Genomic DNA, 25072 nt, shown 5'->3' with positions numbered 1-25072 from the left:
GTTGGTCTGGTAGCCTGTCCTTACTGTAGAAGTGCGAACCACTGTGTCATCATCACTCGACATTGTTCGCTGACTCGTATTATGTTACGATTTTTCAGAAATCCATAGTTAATCTGAACAGGTGGCCTCGGTGATATCAAGATTCCTGCAGTTGCACATGCAGCGTTGCCAAATAATCACCCTTCACTGATGGTGTGTCTTGATGTTGTTTTAGGAGGTTTTGTTGAAAGATCTCTCAGACCCATCTCTCTTGAACCCCTGGATCTCTTGTGAATGAAGAGTGCTCTGCATCCTTCCTCGGGCCCACCAGCAGATGCATCCTGCAGCTGCAAGCTCCTTCCTGTCTGTGCTCGGGCCCTTTTGTCTGAAGACGTTTCCACAGTCGAAGCTGGGACACCGGTTGAATTTCAATGGGGCGGGCCTGAATGGAAGCGGCGCTGGTAACGCTGGCCGGAGGCTCCGGCCTTCGTGGTCTCACTCTGGCTGCGCCGCGAGGGAATTTGAATATCAGTGCCACTGGCTAGCTTTGAGCAGCTGTTCACAGCCTGCTTGGCAGTATCGAACACAAACCCCCAGATCATCAGAGCGAATCTGACTGCTGCTGTCGTCGCGTTGGCCTCGCCAGCTCTGCAGCGCTGCTCCTTCTGACATGTGGGGTAAACAGCCCCTCTGATGAGTTGCCTTGATTGGCTCTCCAGGAGGATGTTTATGACTGAGGGCTATTTCTACTCGGGCCTCCGCCCCGGCCACCGCACCGGGCCTGCCCATGCTGAAATCAGTGTTGCTCTGGAACGCAGTGTCGGAGTGTGTTCATGCGGCATGGCGCGGCGGCAGAGGTGACGGGCCGTAAGGTAAGACGGAGGACGCCGCCTCAAGCTTCTGTTGGCGCCGTGGCGTTATTGCCACCACGGTTCCTCTGCGGGCTTGTAAAGTCACAGCACCAGGAAGTTCAATTAACTCTCTGATCTTTTACAAACACTACACGCCTTAGAATATGGGAAGTTCAAGCGTGTGGAGGAGAGTAATGGGGGGAATCTGTTGTGAGTCAGTGTTTTATTGCCCTTCCACTGAGCCACATAGGAACATTCATGACTGTGGAAACGGGTGATAAGTTCAGAGAAAAAACTTCCAGCAGGAACAGTGTAAAATATTAAGAAAGTTATGAGAAAAGTCACAGTTATCATGTCAATGAGATCCATTGTGGAAACTACTTCAGCCGACGGCGCGTCGTGTCGTGTGTGTGTGTGTGTATGTGTATGTGTGTGTGTGTAGCCTGTCCCTGTAAAAGGCAGCTGAGCTTCAGCCATCTGGCTTCCAGATGTAGCGCCGCTTCCCCCGGTCCCCTCCGTTAGAGGCTTTGAGTCGACTCCCCGACACCAGACGGCGGACAGGACAGGGACGAGCGGGACGCTGCTCCCAGAAGCCCCCAACCTCTGTGAACTTTCCTCTCTCCTCGCTGAATGCCAAGCAGCGGGGCACTCGGAGCTCCGGCGAGGGGTGTTTCCCACCGACTGGGGGTGGGTGACGGAATTCAAAAGAGGGAGAGATTTCTTTTTGGATGTGATGCCAAGTTCTCACACTCCTTTGGACCATGGCGGACAGCAAGCAGCGGAGAAAAGGATCTGGGAGTACAGATCGCTCCTTGTCTCATGCGTAAGATTTAAGATTTTCACTCTCGGAAGCTCTTTGCTGTTTTTTCTTGCGGTCACGAAAATTATGGCAACAGAGATGTTTTTGGTATGTGGACGGGACTCAAATAGATTTGTCCTGCTGGAGCAGTATATTCCTAAAAACGTAGCTTCCATTTATGAACCCCTGGAGGGGATTTTGCCTGTTTTTACGGTTTAGTCCTTCCAGTTAGTCCATATCCTATTAAGATACTTAAAATCTTTTCAATCTACTACATTTTCTGATGTTCATCTGTTTAGGTTTAATCAAGCCAGTAAAACAAAGTAGCAAACCATTGTGTGTGTGTGTGTGTCTGCAAAGAGATTTACTCTGGTAAATGTGAAATGTCTCTGAGAGCGAGGCTGACCTGCCCACTCACCTCCAGACGCAACAAAGAGGAGAGTAGCCGTGACTCACCCGGCACTTCTCTTTTCCACACAGCCTCTCTGCACAATGAGAGCGCTCTCTATTCAGAGTCGGAGATCACACGCAGAGGTGCTTTGAGCCCAGCTCTGCAGTGTGCAGCGCTCCTGGTGCAGTACGTGCATCCTCGTGGTTTTTCTCCGATGACATCTTGTTCGCGTTTTCATTCATTTATTTTTAATGGTTTATTTGCACATGGCTCGGTGCGTTCTCCACCGTCCCTGTCGGTTCCCGACAAATCTGCATGTCGGAGGTGACGTTCAGGAGCGGGGCCGCTCCTCCGACGTGGGCCTGTCGGGAGCCTCGTTTGTTTATCTGCAGAGTTCCCTGGAGAGCCCACTGTTTACTCAGAGAAGGGGGGGGGGGGGCGGGCAGACTGGCTCGAGACCTGCGGCGAAACCCTCGTGGGGGTCAGAGTGCTCGGCATCAAGTGGTTTGATGAGAATATAAACACTGACACACTCGACTTTAATCCCCCTCGTGATGAAATCGGGGAATTAATGGCGATTGTTATTTCAACACGTTGGTATAAATCGCAGAGGGAGGGGTTTCATGAGTCAGTGCTGAAACACGTGTTATCTCTCTGAAGAGACTCACAAAACCACTTCTGCTGAGACCTTGCTGGATATATAATGATGTGACCTGACTGACTGATCTGTTTTCATCAGATGCTTTCTGTTTGGGATATATTATAAAATGGTTGGACACTTACTGAAGTTTATAAGGATTTGAGGTTTTTTTGTGTTTTAAGAGATCATCACAGTAAGTTTTTTCACTTTAACTCTTTTTATAATTCAAAATTTGTGTGTTGAATCAAATTTTTTTTAATTAAAAAAAAGGAACTTTACAATGAGAAGTAATTATCCTTATCATAAATAGTTGTTCAGAATTTTTAGTAAATTACAAACAACAATTCAAAAATTGATGGAAATAACAGCAAATTGTATTATCTTTATTTCTGGAAATGGAGCATTGGTGCTCAGGACTGAACTAAAGTGAGAAAATATGGAATTAAAGTGTTTCACGATATAGTAGCGATTAAAATGTAATCTGTGGAGTAACTCTTTGGTGGTTGTTAAACTGAAAATGTTTCAATATAAGAGCTGTTCATGAGTTTTATTTGTTTTATTAAGGAATTCAGTTACATAGTTTCATCGTGGTCCTTATACTGCAGTGATAGTTGCAAACGTTGTGAACAGAATATCGATGTAAAAAAAAAAAAGGGAACTTCATTAATATAGTTGTGTGAGAAAAAAAAAAGAAAACGTGGTTTGACAGCTGGAGATTCTGACTCATCCAGGTCGGTGTATTTCTGCTGCTTGTATTAAAAGACGTTTCGCCTTTCATCTGAATGAGTCCAACTTCTTTATCTGATTAGCATGGAATCGATTCAACTCTTACAAGTAGTGATGTATCATCCACGAGAACGGAAACGGAACAATCATCTTCTGACGGAACTTGATGTTTAGATTGCAGATTTGAGCGCTGATCGTCACGTCTCTCACGTCTTACTGAGATGTAGATATCTGGTAGGATAGGAAAAAAAATAAGGTCACCCTTATAGTGACACGACAGTGAGATTTTTTAAAATTTTTTAAATAAAGAACATGTATGAGCATCTTTTTTTTTTCCTGAGTGCGTCGTCTGGTCTTTCACAGCAGCTTGTGGAGCATGGGTACAACTGCCAGCGCCGCACCACAGCCTGTTTCTGTAGCGTCGCCGCTTGAGAGTGTCCATGGCAACGGGATGGCCGACAGCAGGCAGTCTCTGAGCATGAGCCCCTTCCAGACGGTCAACATCCACAACAACAAGGCCAAGTCCATTATCACCAACAAAGTCGCACCTGTCGTCATCACGTAAGTCCCTCCCGGAATCGGCGTTCTCACAACTGGCCTTTAATCCTTTTTGATCACTGAGGTGACGGAAACCCCGCCCCGTCACGTCTTTTGTCATTCTGAGCAAACAGTCGCTGATAATTGAGTCGACCTCTCGCCCCTCATTGCTGCAGGTACAACTGCAGACAGGAGTTCCAGATCCACGATGACATCCTCAAGACCAACTACAAAGTGGGCCGGATATCGGACGCCATGCCCGAGCACTACCTGGTGCAGGTGAGGGCCGACGGCGAGCCGGGGAGTCGCCTCGCCGGTCCCTCGCGTCTGCTCCCCTTTCACATTCGCATGTCTAAATTGCGGAGTGGCGTAGGAGACATTGTCATGCGCCGTTTTATGATCGGAGGCAGGAATGTTGTCGCCCTCCCATCGAGGCTTTGATCTGCTGTGTCGCCTCTCCTCTGGTGGCTCAGGCATGCGGTGTGTGTTATCTGCGTTTCAGGCCGCAGCTTCTGTTTACATGTTGGAGTTTCACGCGTGAAAGAATCCTCGAAAGGTCGTCTTTGTTTTGACACTCGCTGCATGTGGAGTGGATGGCGGCGTGTATTTAAACATGCCAAGGTTTCCAAATCTGTGATAAGAAAGAAATCCGACCACATTAAAGTGAAGTTTTGCCAGAGATTAGAGTCAAACTGGCACAAAAACAGGATTTTTTTTAAATTAAATTCAGCTGTAATTCACCTATTTTAAAGAACCTGTGGTGCATAAACACTGGTGCCCTTCAGGATGTCTGCGTTCGGTCGTGTTTCTTCGCAGCGTGTCGTCAGGAGGATGAAGATACTTGCTTCTGTTTTGTCTACCGGCGTGTTGTTTTTAGGCTCCTGCGGTTTAAACTCTGAGGGCCACGGTAGGAAACGGCTCCACCGAAGGGTGTTTAGACAACAGAGCAACCAGACTGGATCCGTCACGTTTTAACTTAACAGAAAAGAAGATCGTAGTATGAGGTTTTCGTGGCGATTTCTGGAACCTGCATGTTTGAGTGGGTGAGTGTTTGACGTTCATGTCTTTGCAGGGTGAGTACTTCATGGTCCAGGATGTGTACAGCAAGGCAGATGTCCTAAACACCACCGGCAGCTACGGCGCCCCCAACTTCCGCCAAGTGAAGGGAAGCCACCCCCTGTACGGGATGGGCCAGCCCAGCCTGAACGGCTTCAAACAGGTCCTGCAGAGGCTCCAGGCTCAAGGGCACGAGGTCACTGTCACTTCCTTTTATCCACATTGAGTTTCGGCTCTTCGGCGAACAGAAGAGGTTGAGAGGATTATATTTTCCTGCTCCCTGTGTAACCCTTTTCTATCCCCCCCCCCCCCCCCCCCCCCTCTCTATGTTGTCAGTAAATATTTGAGGAGTCAAGTGCTCAGCGCAGGCTGCGGCTGAATTGTAGAAGTGAGCAAACAGAAAGTTTGTGGTCGTGCGCACCAGTGGAAAATGACTCTCTGCTTACAGCAGCGAGAAACTGACCGTAATTGAAATGAAATTGACAAAATTATACATCAGGGCCTCTGCAAACTCCTTACTCATGTGCTGCATGTTATTTCTCTGCAGATAATGTTTCCAGTTGCTCTTGGAAGCGGCGTAGCTTGGCAGAGGCAGGGACAATTTGCTCGGGAAGTCTCGTATTTGATGCCTCCGGTGCTGTGTTTCTGCCGACAGGAGATCATATTCTTCTGCGTGAGAGAGGAGCCGGTGGTCTTCCTGCACAAGGACGACGACTTCAGGCCGTACACCCCCAGGAGGAAGGAAAACCTGCACGAAAACCTCCACGGCCTTGAAAGGGAGGAGATGGCGGAGAGCCTGGAGCTCACAATCAGGAAGGAGGTGAAAAAACACAGTTGCAGTGATACGATCGGTACACCGGTGTTTTGCCGAGTTCTGCATGACAAGATCATGAGCAGCACGCTGCATGTGATTCACAAACACCTGATGGAGCCAGTCGAGCATCAGGTGGACACAATCAGCAGGGACCTGACCACCGCGCTGTGGGAAAGAGACGCTGCTGTTAACAAGCTGTTCAAAGGCTTGTTAACAAGCCTTGTAAAATCCTGCTTCTTAGAGGTTTGGATGTTGGGATGACTGGGCAGTCTCAGTCACATCGTGTGTGTGTGTCTGTGTGTGTGCATCCCTGTCCCATTACCTTTATTTCAGCAGCGAAGATTTTTTTTTTTTTTGTTATAATAAAGATTACAGCTCAAAAATCATTTGTTTTTTTTCTCCCATCTGTGTAGCTGCATGACTTCGCCAAGCTCAACGAGAACGTCTTCTACGTCTACAACGACATCGAGTTCTTCAAAGACGAGCCGCAGAAGATCTCCATCGTGTGCGAGGAGGACATCCACGTGACGGAGGAGGTCTACAAGCGGCCCATGTTCACCATGCCAGCCTACAGGTGGTTTGCGCTCGCTCTTCTTCCTCCCTCGGCTCCTGCGTTGTTCAGACGGAGCCGCTCGCGGCTGCCTGCTGCAGATCTCATCGGTTAAAAATAGTGGCGCTTGTTTGTGCAATGGGATGCTTGCCTTGCTGTTTTTTTTTTCTTTTTTTTTTTGCAAAGAAACGGGGGCGTAAAAATGAAAGATTGCTGCATCCTGTTTGCAATCAGATCAGTGAACGCAGCTTTCAAGCTAGCAGGAACTTGGAGATTCAGAAAAGAGAAGGCATTCCTCCCAGTCTTAATGTTTTCACTTTTGATTCTGAACAGTATTAGAGCATCAAACTAGACGTGCTCGGTTTTGAAGCGATCCCATGATGCTGACCGCTCCATCATCCCTCGCGGATTGTTGGAGGAGGCGTATCTGATGTGATTAGTAAACACAACAGGAGGCATCTTAGCTGTCAGGATCTGGGGTCAGTTGTGTTGCTGTGACCTACTTGAGCGCTGTGTTGACACAACACGATCGCCGGTTCATCTCTGGGTGACGGTCTGTTGTTTTGCAGGTACTACAGATTACCGCTACCGATGGAGGGAGCGCCGTTGGAGGAGGACTTTGACGCCTTCGTCAACATACTCAGGGTGCGTTTGTATTGCTTCGAAAGTTCTTCTAGGGTCTTGTACTGATGTGCCATCAAGGTTGTTAAAAGCTGGGATATCTCAGAACATCTGGATTTTCTCGCTGAAGCGGCGAAGAGGTCACAGAAATCATATATTTGTACTATCAATCACTCATATGTGTGATGGTTTAAGAAGAAAGTGATCTGTTCTGTTCTCACTTTGCGTCCGCTCTTTGGTCATCTGCCGGCCTGGTTTCCGTCCTGCCCTTCACTCACACAGGATGTTCTTTTCGTCTTGTTTTGCCCTTTTTTGGACTGGTTCGCAGCAGCCAGTCCAGTTCCCTGTGGTTGGAAAGTGACTCCTTTTTTTTTTCTTTTCTTCCTCCTCAAAGTGTTTGGATCAGAGCTTTACTGCCACACTCACTTTGCACTCTGTCCTTTTAGTAAATCTCACCCGATCGCTCACTTGTGTATTTGCGAAATAGCTAACAGACCCGCGAGACGGATGATTTTGGATTAAATCTCCATAAATCTCCAAACATCAATAAATGGCACAAAATGTGGAAGGAGCAGACTGAATCGAGATGAAATAGACAGGTGACAGACTGACACTTCTCTCCTCCTCATGCCCGCCCCGGCCCTCAGGAGAGCCCCAGCCTGTCTCTGGGCGGCACCGAGGCGTCCCGGCAGCCGCCGGCTCTGCTCTTCAGCTGCCAGGTGGGCGTTGGACGCACCAACCTGGCCATGATCCTGGGCACGCTGGTCATGAATCGCCTCGGAAGGGATTCGCAACCGTCGCCGCAGTAAGAGTTCAGGATGAAAGAAAATTGCAAGCAATATAATCAGGAAACTTTTGGTTTTAAGCGGATTTAAAAAAACATAAAAGTGACAGAAGTTGTTGTTTCCTGGTGCAGGGTTGAGGAGGCGATCGCTCCCGAGCCGAAACCACTATTCCAGGTCATCCAGTCTCTGATCAACAAGCTGCCCAACGGACAGCAGGTCATGGAGGAGGTAACCCTTCTGAACGCCATGAGAACAAATCATTGACATAAAAATAATACAATAAGTGATTCTTACTGTGTTTCGGTGGAAATCGGTAAGATTGATTCTGTTTTCTTGAGTGAACCTCCTCCTCTTCCTGGCAGGTGGACCAGGCCATCGCTCTGTGTTCAGAAATGCACAACATCAAAGAAGCAATATATGAGAACAAGAGCAAGCTTGAAGGGATCGGGGAAGATTATCAAATTCAGGTCGGTGGTCTTTCTTTTTTCCTGATAGATTTTATAACTCTCCAAAGTTTCTAAAAGACTGTGTGGCCTGATGTTTATACTGAAAGAGCTGAAAGAGCAGCTTCTGCCCAGCGAGACACTTAACAGTTTAACAATGTGTTCTTTTCCAGAGCTGCCGCTGTGAAAATGAAGCTTTTCTTTTTGTCTTTTTAGGGAAACAGTACCAAAGACTACTTCCTACACAGAACCATGCAGAGCTTGGAGTGCTACTTTTACTTGATTGTATTTAATGCATACCTTCACGAGCAGGTACAGACATCACGTTTTTTTTTTTGTTTTTTTTTAAGTGTCCTCGCCGCTAAGCTGGAACCGATTCTCAATTTTTTTTCCATCTCGGGTTTTGCAGTATCCTCTTGCCTTTGTGTGCAACTTCAGCCAGTGGATGTGTTGCCACGCCTGGCTGTACAGGCTCCTGGCCTGCATGGACCTGTCGGAGCTGTCGGCGCCGGCCGAGCTGGTCACCAAAGGAGCCCGGATCCTGGTGAGGAAGCCAGCACACACGTAAACGGAATGTTTAACAAGCTGAGAACATGCTCCTGGAATATTTAGTATGTCGTCTGATTAGCTTCAGTGCCATACAGAATAAAAACACATCAGTGCTCATGCATAAATTGACTGCAGATATATTCGAATATTCGTGTAAATCAATGTGTTTTTGTCAGTCATGCTTCCATGCAAGGTGTTGGTATAACTCCCACTCACGTTATATCTCCCTGACTGAATTTTATTATATCAGTGTCTGTTTATCAAGGGTGACTCAAAATACTCTTCTCATTATGCGAGTGTGTGTGTGTGTTTGCGCAGGTTGCCGATGAGTACTTGGCTCCCGACGTGCTCAGCACGGCCAAGGAGATGAAGGCGGTCAACTTCAGACGAGTGCCCAAGATGCCGGTTTATGGGGTGGCTCAGCCGACGGCAGAGGTGCGGCGCCAGCACGTCTTGCTTTGTTTAAAAAAAAAAAAAAAAACACGGACGCAGCGAAATCGTCTGTGTAGAAAAAGTGATGCTAGTAAAAGAGATTGAAGCCGTTTGTTGTGTTCATATGAAGCGTATTCAAGAGTGAAAGCCGCTGTTGTGCCAAGTGGAAATAAGAATATTCATGAAGGAGTGACTCATGGTTATTTAGTGGAGATTCACACACCCACCTCAGGATGCTCAGGCTGGATTTCCAGCTCCTTGCTGTAATGGTGTGTGTGTGTGTTTGTATGTGTTCAGGCTACCGGGGCGGTTCTGGCCCATTTGACGGATGAGAAGAGGAAGCACAGCCACATGTTGTGGGTCAACTTGCAGGAGGAGTTGGTTTTAGAAGGAAACGGGCAGATTTTCACGCTGAGGGAGCCTTCGTGTCTGGACCAACACATCCCCGTCCCGTCCTCTGATGCCTTAGAGGTAAAAAAGGGGGCTTTTATTCCTTTTGATGCCTTTTCCGGCAGTTACACTCAAGACTTGACCGCGCTTTCACCTCCCGACCTTTAGAAACTGGAGACGTCCCTGAAGGAGGAAGTCCTGCGGGCCCAGAAGTGGCTGGAGGTGATGCTGGAGCAGGAGAAACAGATGAAGATGTTTAAAAGCTGCCTGACGGTGCAGGAGATTTTCAACCTGCACAAAAGCTCCCACCAAGGCCTGGTGTACAAACGCATCCCTCTGCCAGACTGCAGCGCGCCCCGGGAGGAGGTAATGAAGCGGAGGGCTGTGTAAACACACGTGTAAACACACGCCGGTCTACGCGTAAACAGGGATTCTCCCTTGGCTGTTTTTAATCAGGGCAGTTAAGAAAGACTGAGGCTCATGCTCCCTCTAGTGGCAGTCTGTGATACTTTCAGTAGAAAATCTACTTTTTAATAGCACTGCATATATTATAAGCATGTGATTCAGTCGTTTTCTGTTGTCATGTTTTCTCGACAGATTCTCATGTTATCTCTGTTTATGTCGTTGTTCTGAAGGACTTCGATAAGCTCCTGGAGGCCATGAAGAGTGCCTTAGCTGAGGATTCCCACTCAGCCTTCGTTTTCAACTGCTCCAATGGCAAAGGCCGGACGACCACCGCCATGGTCGTCTCCGTCCTGACTCTCTGGCACTTTAACGTAAGAAACCTTTCTGCGACCTTTCCGTCATGGCCTGTAGTTGCACAATATATCACCTTAATTTGAAATCTCTGTTCTGTAGGGTTTCCCAGAATTTGCTGATGATGAGATTGTGAGTGTTCCTGATGCCAAGTACACAAAGGGAGAATTTGAGGTATGTAGAGTTTTAGAACAGTGATTTTTTTAATGTTTAACCATGTGACTTCTGATCACTTCACAGTCAGTTTTCAGTATTGAGCATTTATTTTTCTTTCAATATAACTGTAGGAAGCTTTCATTTCTAATATTTGATTAAAGATACTGTATTTATCTGATCATATAAAATCCTCTTGGATCTCGAATCATTTTTTTTTATATGAAAGAATGAAATTTCTATGTCTGGCAGATGGCCTGTCCTGCTATCGTGCCTCTTATGTTCTGTCTACTTCTCTTATATATATAGAGGCTCAGTCTCGATGTCATTCATAACGTTTGACATGCAGCTTTTAAAATCCTTTGAACAGTTTATGTGCAGCACCTGTAGTTTCTGTTGTTTCCCACATGCAGGAGTGAAATTTGAGACCGATATAGACCGGTCTAAAAACTTTATGAAAGAAGCTTCTGTCACTTTGTGTTTGTGTTTTTCGGTTAACATCTGCAGTGTTGTGGTATTGCGGCTTTTCTAATTTGTTCTGTTTGCAAGCGGCTCTTTGGCAGCGAAAGAGACAGTCGGTGCTTCGATATTCCAGCACTGCAGCTCTCTGCTGATGAAGCGTAGGTTTCTGGAGTAGCACTTGTGCGTTTGCTCAATCTCAGCTGAAAATTAAAACGCCTTAACCTCCGGTGCACCACCCGTGATTGAAGCTCAGTCGTCGATGTTGTTCTGCTTGTGGCTCGTTCATCTGTTCTAAAGCTCACTGTTGGCGTCGGCTGCAACTCGGATTTGCCTGAAACTTCTGCAGTGAACAACATCACCAGCCCCTCCAGACAAACACAGATGGATGTTGTTCTTATATTAACGGGGAGGAGCTCGGCCCTTTTCAGTAATTCTTAACGCCCACTTTGCATTTGTGATTAAACGCCGTGTCCACACACAGCCAGAAGCCACAGCCTTTTGTCTTCTGCTCTGAATGGTGCAGCGAATTTGGGGCTTTCGGGTGTTTTTCTTGACTCGGAGCTGTGACAATGAATCAGTGATTGGAACCTGCCGGCGGCCTCCTCCGCACAGCGAGCATGAGCGCACTGAAAGAGGCTGCACAATGCCGCATGCCAGCCGCAGCGGAGCGGCCTCCGGAGTTTCTGGGATACGCCGAGCGGTCGCCACAGAAACCTCGTCTGCTTTCAGTTGGGCCTGTGAAGGATGCGTGACGTTGCCATCGCTGCGGCCTTTCCTGCCAGAAATGGTGTTTCTGTATAGCTGTGAGGTCCAGAGCGCTGCTCCTGCAGGATTATGTGGTGGATCATCCTCCCCTGGTGTGATTTATGACACAGAGTTATGTGATCTGGTTATCACTGTGCATTATGATGTCTATTGCAATACTGGCTCACCCCCAGTGGACAACCTAAGAACAGCAATTGAAATAAAGTCTTTCAAAATGTCTTTTTTTGTTCGTTTTACACAATGCCAGGCGATTTCAAAAGCTGCTTAAACCCTGGTTTGAGATAGTTTCGCCCCTCCTGGTATAGAGAGTTGCCAGCGATCAGCACAGACCAAAGTGTTCTGCAAGTGGCGTTAAGTTGTGGTAGATTGAAAGTACCTAAAAGCAAAAGACACCACGAATGATCCGCAGATTCTTCTATTTTTCACTAATGTTCTTATCGGTATCATAAATAACTTTTATGTCTTTTACTTGGAACGCAGGGTAAAGATGTGCTCAAATACAGGAGTAATCAGAATTCCTTGTACATATTTTTTTTTATTTTCTAATGTTTATTGCTAAATATTTTATTTACACCATGTCTGAACCACTTGTTGCCAGTATTTTAACATAGATATCATGAAAGAAAATAGATATGTGGTTTGCTTTTCTGCAGCTTAAGCAACAATAAGTTGGGTTAATGGCAACCTGAATTCCTCCCCGGCATCAACATGGATGATAATGATTTGTGTAAATCAGCGAGTGTTAATGAACAAGTATGTGATAAAACGTGATGTTTCTGCTGTTAAATATAGGAACATAAGAGCTTGAGCTCAACTTTGCTGAAGTTATGATTGGAATGTATAAAGAAACTTAAATAGTCTTAACCTTATCAAGGTGTAATCTCGTGAATTTTAGGTTAGAAACTGGAGAATATTAACCAACTGTCTTGTAATATCACTATTGATGATCTGAAGCACTGCTTTAAGAGAGTTTAAAAAAAGTGCTTTAAAGAAGGATCAGGAAGCATGATTAACTGCACCTCGACTTCTAGTTAATAAAGTTTCCCCTTCGGACTCAAAATGCGAGTATAATTCAACTTTTTTCCTTTTCACGGATCTTTAAATGCCATGTTGAAGTAGAATGCACTTGAAACAAAGCGGCTTCGGAATGCGTTCCCAAAGAAAAGGAGGTTAGATAGAGACCGGCACAGTTTGGGTTATTTCCCAAGGACGGACGCTCATCAAATCAGAAACTAGGATTGTGCCTGCGGGCCTGTCCTGATCAGTTCCTCCCTTCGACTCCTTCGTGGCGTTATCGTCGGCGGATGAAGTGGACCAGCTGTGCTGAGGCCACCAGCAGGGTTCAGCGAACTGGCTCCAGTTGTGCTGTGTTTTACATCATACACACACGCCGAGGGAAAGTGTCCCCATTTCCACTGGGTCAGCGCCGTAAAGCGAACATGCTGACACACATTTGCATGTTGGAATGGGGCCAGGCCTGGCAGGCTGCTTTCTTTACCGCCGGGCTGCGTGTTGGCCGAAGATGACCCTGCTTTTCCAACCAGCCGTTGCAGTGCTTGTGCGAAAGAACGAAAAGAAAACAGTTATCTTTAGATACAGCCTTATCAGGTTTGACAGTTTGAAAGCATGGATGATGAAGGTGTTATTCTTTCCGTCTTCCAGGTGGTGATGCAGCTGGTGCGTCTGCTGCCGGACGGCCACCGGATGAAGAGGGAGGTGGACATGGCCCTGGACTCGGTCAGCGAGACCATGACGCCCATGCACTACCATCTGAGAGAGATCATCATCTGCACCTACAGACAGGTAGCTCATGTCGCACGTTCTCGGATTGTGAAGGGGGATCGCAGCTCGGACTCAAACCGGGGATTGCCTTGCTTGGAGTGCATTGCTACACTCAGTTTTAAATTGTAGTTGCTGTTGGAATAACTTAAAAACAGCAGTAAAGATAAATATTCTCAACAGTATCTAATGATTAATTTAGGTTTGTTTGGGGGAAAAAAATTTCTCCAGATGCTTAGTCTGTATGAAATCTGCTTCACACACTCAACAGTTGGTGTATTTTCACTTGGAGGCCCGTAGATGGCATCAGGAGCCAGATTTCCAGCCACTGTTTGACTCTGAGCCATGAATGAGTCCACTGCTCTGGAGGGGCTGAGGAAAACAGCTCTGATCCTATTTTAACCATTTTCAAATCAATTGTCAACATGTGAAAAAACAAAAAGAAGAAGACAACAAGTGATGCTTTGGAGGTTTTTAGGATCTGATTTGATGAAGTTGTCTATTTTAGCACAAAGATTTCTATAAGTTTAGTAGTTTAATGTAAAGTATGAAAGTCGTATTTAAAAAAGACAAATTGGGAAGAAAGGTGTTTTGATTGTGAGGAAGTGAAGTTAGCCGGTGCTGCTGTTTTCTGGTAAATGTGGACGTTGTGTTTCACTGAGGGGTTCCAAGGTCTCTGCCGATGCCGTGGCCTCTGCAGGAGCTCGGCTCTGTTTTAGCCATTTGTAATGCAGACTAATCGTGGTGCCTCTGTGCACCGTCAGCCGTTCTCGGCGCGCTGGAGGCACCCGGTCCCGTCTCCGCTGCATCAATGGGCCTCATTGTCCCGTGAACTCCCGTCTTTCACTTATATTCTCCTTCCTGTCACTTCCTGACGTCAGATTCCTGGAAAAAAAAAAAGGAAAAAAAAAAAAAAAAAAGCTGCTTGTCAGGCCGCTTTCTAATCACTGGGGTAATTTGTATGATAATTGCAAAAGAAGAGAGGTTAACGAGTGACATTTCAATTAGAAACCATTCCTGATGGTAAAAATTCATTATTCCAATCTGATGTTTTGGAGATTAATGGTTATCATTCAGCCATCTTCAATAAGAAAGTTTATTTTTTTAACTGATGGTCATGAAGCATTGTTTTATATTGGTGCATTGTTTGTTCATAATGATGCCAGTCTTTTGTCCTATTAGACAATGTGTTTGTTCGACCTTGAGGACATACACCAGCATGTCTGCTGTATAGGAGAACAGCGCTCTTTCATCGAGTAATTTCATCATTTCTTCACAGTTTTCTGTTATCTGCAATGTGCGCATAAGAAGTAGATATAGCAACCACAACAGTCTTGAACTATTCCTCAGCAGTATTCCCAGTGGCGCCCCGTAAAGGGTTAACTGTTGTGTACACTAGCACATCACAAAATAAGTGGTTTCCAATGCACGCATGCAAATATGAAGCCTTTTCGCACGTTTACACACGTCAAACTTACTTAAGAAAACAGTCTCTGCTGCCAGGAGTTTCAGCTGTAAACATCCATTACGGCTCGCAGGCCGACTCTCCGGTTCGGCTTGACCTTTCTAAAAAATTCGGGCTAATACACTTGACCCTCTGGCCGTCTCCAGGTTTCTTACATCGCGCAGCGTTATTAAAATAAACAGGGAAGGTGGCCCAAAGAGCAGAGACGGAGACAGAGCTGCTGTGTTGGAGCTCAGGTTGGCACTGCGCTCCCCTTCCAGGCTCTCCCCTCCTGCCTGAACCAGCAGGCCAGGTGATAAACAGTGCCAGATGTTGCTCTGGTCGAGAGGCAGCAGTCGACTGAAGAGGGGGGGGAGAAAAAGGGGGGGAAAAAAAAATTTCTCTCTCTTCTCACAGTCCTCCTCCCCCTCCGAGGCTCCCGCCTTTCTTTTTCGACGGTGGTTGGAAAATGTGTCTTTGATAGAGAGAAAAAAATATATATTTACACTGAGACGTAAACCGTCCGCCGAGGGGGTTTGGCTTTTCTGAGGGGGGAAGTTTTTTGTGAAGTGGGGGGGGGGGGGTGCAGATGGCTCCTTTACTTTAAGTCCCTGCTGCTAACCAGGCGTGACTCTGCATCCTCCAACATCAAGGCGGGAAGGCGCCTCCTTCTCTCCCTCATCCTGCGCTCTGCTCCGGTGTCAGCCGGACTCTTATTGTGAAGCTTGTGGGATTGTGGGAGATAAACGCCTCGGGCCATCATCGCCCCCTGCAGTTCACTTTAATTGTGTTGTTTCTGGGCAGGCGGATGCAATATACATGTCTCAGAAACACTTGATGGGCCACCAGGAACTCAAACAACATATGACTCTGAAATGCATTTATGAGTTGGAACACCCGTTATTTTTAAAGTCTTTTTGATTTCCATGATTTTGCTCTTGCACCGTCTTTCTTATCACGACGCCTCATTTCAGCAGATAATGATATCTCTGGCTCCTTCCAGCGACGCCTCGCGTCGGCCGGCAGACCGCCGGGCCGGAGTCGTGTCTGACTCATTATGTTCAGACGGCAAACAGAGGGAGTTCACACAGAAAATGGTCCATCTCAGGAGTGTTAATGAAAGAAAAGAGAGCAGAGGCGCAGGAATGGAGGCACTTACTGCGCCAGGACTCATTTTGAAAGCCTTTTTTTTTTTTTTTTTTTTTTTCCTGTTTCGTGACAGCTGAAGCAATTTCTCTGTCTTCTTTTGTCAAAAAATACAGTGTGCTCCTCCACAGAGATGGCGAGAGTGAATCAGTGGTTGGTGTATGTGTATGTGTGTGTGTGTGTGTGTGTCATCCAAAGAAAGGCCCTCACGGTTTGTACGGGGCAGTGGAAAAATATTTTGGGAAAGGGGAGAATGCTGTGAGCAGGTAGCGGATGTCCTCAGGAGGGCTGAAGGGGGAGCAATCCGGGCTAAATGCTTTAAGATCACAGAGGTTCGAGTTAATCCTTCTAAGAGAGAGAGAGAGCGGGGCAGAGGAAGAAAGAGGGCGGGAGTGGAAAGCAACTCGAAGCTCTGATGTGAAATTAAACTAAATTTTCTACCTTGGAGCTAATGTCTGCTTTTATCTTTAATGATATCTATCGCTCCTTCTCGATCACGGTGGCATCCGGACGTAAGTGGGCTAATCATGAGGTGAGGCTGGAAATATTGGCAGGAAAAGGAGAAAATCCGATCCAGGGACAGGTCGTCTTCTCCTTCTTGCAGCTTCTGAACAGGGACAGTCTGCCTACAGAGTGGGGATTTATGGTACAGCTGTGTGTTTCTCTATATGTGTGTGTGGTTGTACTGGTAGAGAATCTATGGTTACGTCCCCCTGGGGTGAGTCAGTTGCTTTTCACACGTTCATTTGCTGTAGAATAATGGTCAGAGCAGCAAATTGCTCTCATTGATTCCTAATGCTGAGCAATTCCTCCTAATTCCACCTGTACGGTCATGTACACTCATATTTTTACACTTTTGGTGTCTTGTTTGTGAACTTTAAAGTGATGCCTTGGAGAGACGTTTGAAACACATTCCAAGTGAAGAAAGCAAAACATGCGAAAACTGTCGACAGAGATTGATTTAAGTGACACATTTAAAGATTTTTCCACTCTTGGCAGACCAATCATACATTTATAGCGCCGTATATGACGTAGAAGGCCGGGGATATGGAGGCTATTGTTTGAGCCATATGCCCGCTGATTGAGCACATGTTCAACCAAATATGGCAAACCAATCAGTAAAATAACCTGGGAGACTGCAGCTTCGGATCAAATACGTAGAAATAAACCAAGAATGATTCAAACCCTCAATTATAATCATTCCCTGTCTTTTTTGTGATTGAAACTCTTGCCAGTTAACGTGCTGGTGTTCAAAGTTTACTTGCCTTGTCACTTTGAATTATAGAGCTCTCCGACGTGCCATTTTCTAGGACATGTGATTTTCGTATTCAGAGCCAAGCGGCTGACCTGAAGAAATATCGAATGCCACTCAGACACAAAGGACTGTAATCAGAATCAGTGAAATGCGCTTGATGGGTATTTGACTTTCCATTCCAGTCATGAACTGAAATCTCCGCGGCGACCGGTGTGCATCCGTGGTGTGTAACGACAGCAGACATCAAGTCGAATTAAAATTAATTTGCACCCGTGCACCTTTGGTTGATGGCAAATCAATGAACTCAGCTGTTTTTGAGCTTCTTTTGTTTTGTATTAAAGTTGATTTGAGTATGATCAATCGCTCTTGGTTCAGACGTTGAACTGATTGCGTTCTGTTCAACACGTGTTCGCTGCACGCCGCCCGTGCGGGCACCGCCGCTCTCACGCTCTGCCACTTTGAGGGCCGTTCCGATTCACCTCCCAGTCTGTCCTCTTTTACCCCGAATAACTGGAGTGCCGCGGGCCGCCCTTTGCCCCGACCCTCCGTCATGCCCCGGCCCTCCTCTGAACCGCAGGCCCCAGGACACCGCTTCAGACCTGGCAGGGCACACACACACACACACACACACACACACACACACTAAACCTGTCATTGCCCCGGGCCAGCAGACCAGGAATAACTGCCTCCGAGAGCGTTTCAGCTTGTTCCCAGTAGCTGCGGTCATGGTTATCTGTCAAAACCCGCAAAGCCTCCGAATCATTTCGCCGGGAAAAGGCTCACCTTTTCCTCTTAAAGCTCTCAGACCGGCTCGCCACCGGGCCCCGGACAAACGGGGAACCAAATCTGAGTGTCGAAGAGACTTAAATGCCGAGCGTGTGAGTGATGCAGAAGTGGCGAAGGGGTCGAGTTGCTCCAGGAATTGTGCTTTTCACAATCCCCGTGCGGGGAAGCCGTGTTTCATACGCGAAGACAGTTGTGCAACAAATGACTCCCGTGTTAACGACGCCCGAACGGCCTCCGTCCAGACCCGCTCTGGCAAATGGATTCTTCTATCCCTCTGAAAACCGCTCGCAGTTGGGCACAACTTGACCCCGTTTACAGGATTTTACTATTTCAGACAAATTTATGTCCAGTAGTTAAGTTTGCATTGAAGCTTATTTGCAAAACGAAAAAGTATTCCACACATCGACATTCCTGCAAAGGCAGCTGTTCAGGTGAAAAAAAAAACAAAAAAAGAAAGAAAGGCATACACGTGTTGCCTTTTCCTGGACTCACTGGGATCCTGGCATATCCAGAGATTACCCTGAACATGGAAAAAGAGAATGAATGAAAGTCTGCGGCCACGCCAACGGGCCTGTCCTGATGTCATGATTGGCACGCGCCAGAAACCCAGATCTGTGGAGACAGTTTCGCTATTTTAGGATTCATGTGACTAATGAGGCAAAAAAAAAGAACATTTTTTCATGGTTGTGCCAAAACTACCAAGTCTCCCCCCGCTTTCCTCGGCGCATCGGATACACCTAGTTCGTGCACTGGCAGCGCTGCGGTTGGAAAATGGCATTCGGAGCGGCAGTATATCGGCTGGATTAGGAATGGCGTTTCATCCCCGCCAAAGCCAGAATACAGATTTCTACGGTGATGGATTAAATGTAGCTGTATAACTGTCTAGCCTGCTGTATATGAAACCAGCTAAATAATGAGATGCTAGCTTGGCAGAAGGGTGTTTTCTGCTTTCCAGTCCTGCAGCTTCTGGAGCTGCAATAAATTCTACTGTACGAAAGTGTAAGAGGAGCCGGTATTTTGTGGTACCGGATGTATGAGGCTGTGTAGAGCTGCAAGGATGGACGCGCGTCTCTGATACGTGTCGCATTTTGACGCGCATCATGAGATAACTCTACTCATCAAACATATTTGCTTTTTGTTCCTCATGAACGTCGCTGCTTAATGTCATTATGTGGTCAGTCTTGATTGAGGGAGCTCCAGAGGGCGGCGAAGTGTCGAGTGTGACGTACCGTCGGGTTTGCATGCGCATGAGATTTTGATAGTATAGTAAATGATTGATTCGCAGTGGGAGCCTCCGTGCGCCGCGCTGCCAGACATGTGCACGTACAGAATGTACCATAACGCGTGTGGTTATTGCGGGGAGAGATTTCAGCCTCCGTGAGAGTCTGAGTTGATGAGCCCTGTCTCCTCCTGTGGCTTTTTGTAATCTCCCCTCGCCAGACATGCTGAGTAGTCCTACTCGGTCTTTTGTCTGAGAAATGAAAAGCCTGTTAAATAATTTCTTTTCTCCTTCTGATCCGAACTCTGCTGTCATTGTTCAATATTCAATTTAGATGGGGGAAGGTGATTAAGTCTGTAAATCCGTCGCGGAGCCATTAGAAATGGTGTGAGGAGTTTTGAAGCTCCCGATCAGATGAGCAGATTGTGTGGCGCTTTGCGTATGCGGCATGTAGATCAACACGGCCTCAGCTTCATGATTTAATCAGCGCCGCGCGGCTGAGAGACTGGAAAAAGACAGAGGATCGGAATCTGTAGAAACCATTAACATATAGGCATCTTCGCCCCTCCCACCGGCTGCTTCATGGCTTTTCTGCTCCTTTGGAAAAAAAAAAAAGAAAAAGATTTGTTTTGGGCACCATCCCAATCCATTAAAGATCCAGCAACTCCAGGCCAAATAATATATAATTTTGATTTCTGTGCTACTGGCCAGCCTGGCAGGCAGCAGACATGGCGGGGGTTGTCATGAGGGGGAAAAAAAAAAAGAATGGAAATGCCTGTGTGTGTGTGTGTTAGAAAAGCCTCGTGCAACCCGGAGAAATATGTAAGAAATATGTCCGCATGCTTATCTCATTTTCACACATTCCAGCAGCTGAGGGGCGAAGAACACGAGGATACCACTGGTTCCAGTGAAAGTCAAGATATTTAGCTTTTCTAATTTCCTCATTACTGTGCTGCAGACAAAATAAATAGATGGTTTGTAGAGGTGATGCCTGGTTTGATGTCATGTAGGAATACCACACAAAAAAATGCCCCAGTTAAAATCGGCTTAAAACCAGAACTATCGGTGACGTTTTATCCATTCAGCTGCTTTGCATACAGTCTGAAGGTTGGTTGGTCTTGTGAAAAACTGTGAAAAGGTGAAAGAGGTCGATGCTAATGGTCCGGGTATTACATAACGATCATGATGGCTTTTATACAGGGACAGTATTCATATCACTACGAGGATAAGTCAAGCATGATGAAATTAAAGGCTCTGACTCATTCGATGATATGTGGATTATAACATCCTGTACTGAGACTTGTTCCACATGAGAGGACGCTCTGCCTCCCCTTCACCTTACAGGACTGAAGCTCCGCTGAGCGGTGCTCTGCTGTGTTTTTTTCCTTCTTTAAACGTATTTATTTTTTGTCTCAAAGCACTTCACAGGTTAATTCACGTTCACACCTCAGTTCACACACACACACACATTCATGCACCAGTGTTAAATTAAGCCGCGATGCGCCGCGCTCGCCCACCAGGAGAAAGTGGGGATTAGTCACCAGGCCGTCTCAGAACGCCCACCAAGCCGCATCTCAGTAGAAAACTGTCAACTTGATGAAATTCACATCCTCCAACTTTGAAATTGCGAGGTCATGTAGGCAGCAGCTGAGAAAGTTTCATGAGTAAATGTTTCAATTGAGAGAAAAAGACACAATGGAGTTAAAGTCGAACTCAGATGGTCCGTGTTATTTTTACTCAACAGTTCTAAATGTTTTTGGAGACCTTGGTGACTTGTATAATCTCCGCACTCTAAGAGATGTTCTTCATAACAGTAGAGTTATCAACCTTTGGCCTATCAGTACCACTGGGATGTTCTCAGTTTCTGTTCTCCCACTCTGAGGCCAAAGGTTTTGCGCTTCCTCCTTTCACACATTGTGAATGTCAGACACACGTTAACTTGCTGAACATAAAGGTTGCGACTTCCAAACTGCACGTCGGCAGCATCGCTGCTCGTCCTGTGGACGGTTAATCCCACATCATGGCTCTTCCTTTGCCATCAGATAATGATTTGACAATTTCTCCTCCTGTTCATTCCACTCAGTCTCAGTATGCACCGCCTTAAGCTCTGGAAGCCAAAGGTCAGCCCGAACCGAGTGCAGTTCAGCTGAACCGCTGTCAGGCCCTGGTTTGTCTCCATTTAATGAACCGAACTAAAAGCCAGCATGTACACTCGACTCTGAGATGGCTGGCCATTGAGCGGCGGAGCCATGTGTAGGCCGCCTGTCCACTCCAGACACGTCGCAGTTTGGTTTAGGATTTAGGTGGGAGGCGTTCTCGTAGGATCTGATGAATGGCTGTTTGTGCAAATCTGTGGGAAGGGCCAATATGGATTGGCCTTTTTACCTCTGCAACCCCATCAGCTGGTAATTGGCTCCATATGTTAAACAGACAGACTCCTCCAGGAGACGTGTGCACTTCTCAGCTCAGGCCTCATCCGCCACTTGTTTCTCACCAGTGATGGGTTTTACTGAAATACTTGGAACAACTATATCAACATCTGTTAATTTCTCATTTTGTTCGCATTTAACATTAAAAAGGAACAATCAGATTGATTTAACCTTGATATAAACACGATAAAGGTCGTAACTGTAACTGCTGAAAACTCAAGAACTGTCCAAAAATTGGAGCCAATACACTGGTCGTCAAGTGTGTCTTCAAGATTTCTGCAATCTGATCAGCCAAAATTCACTGGTTTATCACATACCTGCTCAACATAATATCAGAGAACGACTAAAGTTATCTGAAAAAGTGGTAAATATTCTGAAATTACACATTTGGTAATTCCAGAGTTGTGTAAAGAAAATGCAGAAAACATTATCTGGCATTATTTACATATTATTTACAAAGTGATTTTTATAACAATAATACAATAATCTGCCATTTCCTGCTTTAAAAACACTCATCTGTTGTTCCAGATTAATCACATTTCTACTTGTGTTTTCATACTTGGTCATTGTTTTCTGTCAACAGTAAGATTATCCACTTCGAGCTGTTTGCATTGGAAGCTAATGTGGAATCATTGAAAAACACACACATGCACGCACATACACACACAACCATACGACTTGTTTTTACACCAGAATCTATTTCTCTTCTTTTTTTTTTTTTTCACGCTTGGATACACTTGACCGATCAGCCAATCAGAGGGCTTGATTTCAGGCCTTGTCTCTTCTTCTTGTTCATTCGACATCCTCCAGCTGGACGGATGATCAGCAGCAATAACAGATCAGTCAGCGGCGCTCGATAGAGCAAGAACCGCTATAAATGCTCGCTCCAAGCTGCAGTCGTGGGAGATAATGGCCGAGTGGTCCTTGGATTTCTACCTTTTCTCCTTCTGAGTGCCGAAACACGCCAGCAATGATTTCCCAGTCCTCCCGCGTACAAGTGCATATCATTTTCTGACTTATTTATCTGACGCCACAATCTTTTGAGCGTTAGAGGTAAGGAGGACTATATGTCAGAGTGTTTCCCTTCCTGAGTGATACGCTGTTAGAGATGGACGGAAATAACCGGTGACCTGAAGCACCCTATAGTGCGAAGTGTCGGCGCTCTGGGCTTCCTGTAATTGACCTGTCAGTCTGCGAGCGGCTGGAAAGAGAGAGCCAGCACAGGTTCTTCTTTTTATCGCCGTTTTTAAATCTAAGTAAGCTTTTGCGCTTGTTGCCCCGTATAGCTTCCGGTGTTTGCAGTTAGAACAACAAGGCCAGATATTGGCATTGATCTACAAACCTCTCGTGGAGAATCCGGGATTGCTGAACATGTGGAACCCTTTTATTCCAATTTTGAGACGCGGTATCGCTGTTTACACAAGACACGGGTGTTTTTCTTTAATACAGCTACACCTGCAGCCTGCGGGGCTGTGACGCTTATCCGGGGATTATTATGAAGTTTAGTCTGTACCTGGTTTGACGTGTTTGCATTAAAAAAAAAAAAAAACCGACGCAGACGCTCCAAAGTTTTATTGAATCGCTTTGCTTCTCTGAAGTACCTGTCGGTGTAGGCAGTCTAAATAAAATTTGTGGAGTTTATTGAAAATACCTCATTACAGGGAAGTGCCTGCAGCTCCGGTTTTTTTTTTTTTTTTTTTACTTTAACAAGCATGAAGTTAACAAGACGGGGAGCATAAAGCTCAGATCTCGTGTCGTCTGCATGTGTTCAAGTCTGATTAATTCCACGGGGATGTGATCCTCAAACATATGTGCTCCGCAAAATTCAGATTTCTTTCATGTGCTTCTAATTTCATGTGTAAATATTTACTGTATGTATCACTTACTCAGTGAAGTTGAGAAAAAAACTGCCTTTAAAGTGGCGTTTTACAGGGCATTTAACTCTGTGCTGACTCCAGGTGGTCCCTTTACTGTTGTTGTTCGCCGCTCATGTTCTCAGGACACCACTGAGTTGTTTTGCTCACATTTTCTTTTCTTTGCGTCTTCCACCATATGGCTGCTGGTTTTCTGCTCTCTCACATGTGGGAACGGAGAATTTGTGGCTATGTTTGAATGAGTTTAATAGCAGCCCCATGCTGTCATGTACATTATGTGTTTTCTGAGCAGTTTGTGTTCAGGAGAACCTGCGACTCCGTCTGAACAGTCCGTTTCAGTTTTGCGGGACTTTCTGTTTCGGCTGTGTGTGTTGGTTGTCCGTCTCACCGTGTATTTGTCTTAGTAGATTGGTAAACTCCTCAGTGCTCCCTGATATTTGCTCAGTGCATGCTGGGATGAAGACTGATGAAGATGCACTTATTGATGCACGTCTGATCCGAGTGTCAACATGAAGGACTCTGCAGTCCCCGTGTTTTTAATTTTTAATTTCACTTCTGGCATTAACCGAGCTGAACTTGTGAGCTGATTTTTCTTTGAAGTAAATTAAAAAGTTTTTTGGGGCGACTGAGAGGGCATTTAAACCTATTTCCAGTCTCATGGTTGGTGGTTTGAATCCTCATCACATATTTTCCAGGTGGTGGAGTTACTTTGCAAAGATCTGATCATGTTGAGACGCCGGACGTTTTAAGATTCAAGTGAAGTGCATACACCTTTTCCTCTTGTGCTTTGCTTGACATTTCTTTATTCAGACCCATGCGGGGTTTTTTTTTCTTCTTCTACAGTCACAGCGGTATAGTTTTATCGGCCTCAACATCTATTACATGCGAAAGGGATGAAGTATATTTCTCATGAATAGAAATTGAAACGCCACACAACTAAGCTGCCGTTGGAGAGAAAAGCGTAGATCAGACTTTAGCGGGAAATGTGAAAGGTCTACTTAATGACCCGGTCAGTGAAAAGGCAGCAGAAAGCAAAAGAGTGAAAGAAAAACACCGTATTCTTCTCCAATCAAGAAATTGTTCTTAGTTTGTTCCAACAAGACTAAAAAGTGTAGCTCACACAAACCCGAGCGATTCAAGGTTATCTCTTCTACTTGGGAGGGAAGAAGTCTTTTCTCTCTTCGCCGCAAAAGGAAGGAAGGAATTTCTGAAAGAGCAGAAGAGGGTGCTCAACCGCACATCTGGACGGACAGCGAACCGGGGTTCAGCAGATTGTGGAGGTGTGGATTATGTAATCTTTGCAAACCAATCTTTTTGTGTGTGTGTGTGTGTGTGTGTGTGTGGGAATGGTGGGTTGAGCACAGCGAGCTGCCAGCTTTTCAGGCATGTGGATCTCAGGAGCGAGAACTGAAACGCTGACAGCCCCCTTGGGGTGCAGGGT

General features: G+C 46.1%; 1 protein-coding gene across 7 annotated transcripts in view; it reads left to right on the top strand.

Annotated features, from left to right (window-relative positions):
- The window catches only part of pald1a (phosphatase domain containing paladin 1a), a 42974-nt gene that overhangs the window by 4122 nt on the left and 13780 nt on the right, over positions 1–25072 (top strand). For 2 of the 7 annotated variants that reach the window (XM_030097605.1, XM_030097606.1), the window contains exons 2-18: positions 3750–3947; positions 4100–4202; positions 4996–5175; positions 5635–5799; positions 6207–6367; positions 6913–6988; positions 7612–7769; positions 7881–7977; positions 8112–8216; positions 8409–8504; positions 8602–8736; positions 9060–9176; positions 9471–9644; positions 9732–9929; positions 10199–10339; positions 10422–10493; positions 13362–13502. In XM_030097605.1, the coding sequence (XP_029953465.1) occupies positions 3763–3947; positions 4100–4202; positions 4996–5175; positions 5635–5799; positions 6207–6367; positions 6913–6988; positions 7612–7769; positions 7881–7977; positions 8112–8216; positions 8409–8504; positions 8602–8736; positions 9060–9176; positions 9471–9644; positions 9732–9929; positions 10199–10339; positions 10422–10493; positions 13362–13502 (2304 nt within the window). In that variant the 5' untranslated portion in view covers positions 3750–3762. Of the gene's footprint in view, positions 1–801; positions 852–1478; positions 1654–3749; positions 3948–4099; positions 4203–4995; positions 5176–5634; positions 5800–6206; positions 6368–6912; positions 6989–7611; positions 7770–7880; positions 7978–8111; positions 8217–8408; positions 8505–8601; positions 8737–9059; positions 9177–9470; positions 9645–9731; positions 9930–10198; positions 10340–10421; positions 10494–13361; positions 13503–25072 lie in introns of those variants that run through there. The other 5 variants (XM_030097609.1, XM_030097607.1, XM_030097608.1 and 2 more) reach the window with 4 other exon arrangements.

This window comes from Salarias fasciatus, chromosome 8, assembly GCF_902148845.1.
Source record: "Salarias fasciatus chromosome 8, fSalaFa1.1, whole genome shotgun sequence".
In the NCBI taxonomy this organism is placed as follows: domain Eukaryota; kingdom Metazoa; phylum Chordata; class Actinopteri; order Blenniiformes; family Blenniidae; genus Salarias; species Salarias fasciatus.
The sequence above is the reverse complement of the archived record's forward strand: the minus strand, read 5'-3'. Positions and strand labels throughout refer to the sequence as shown.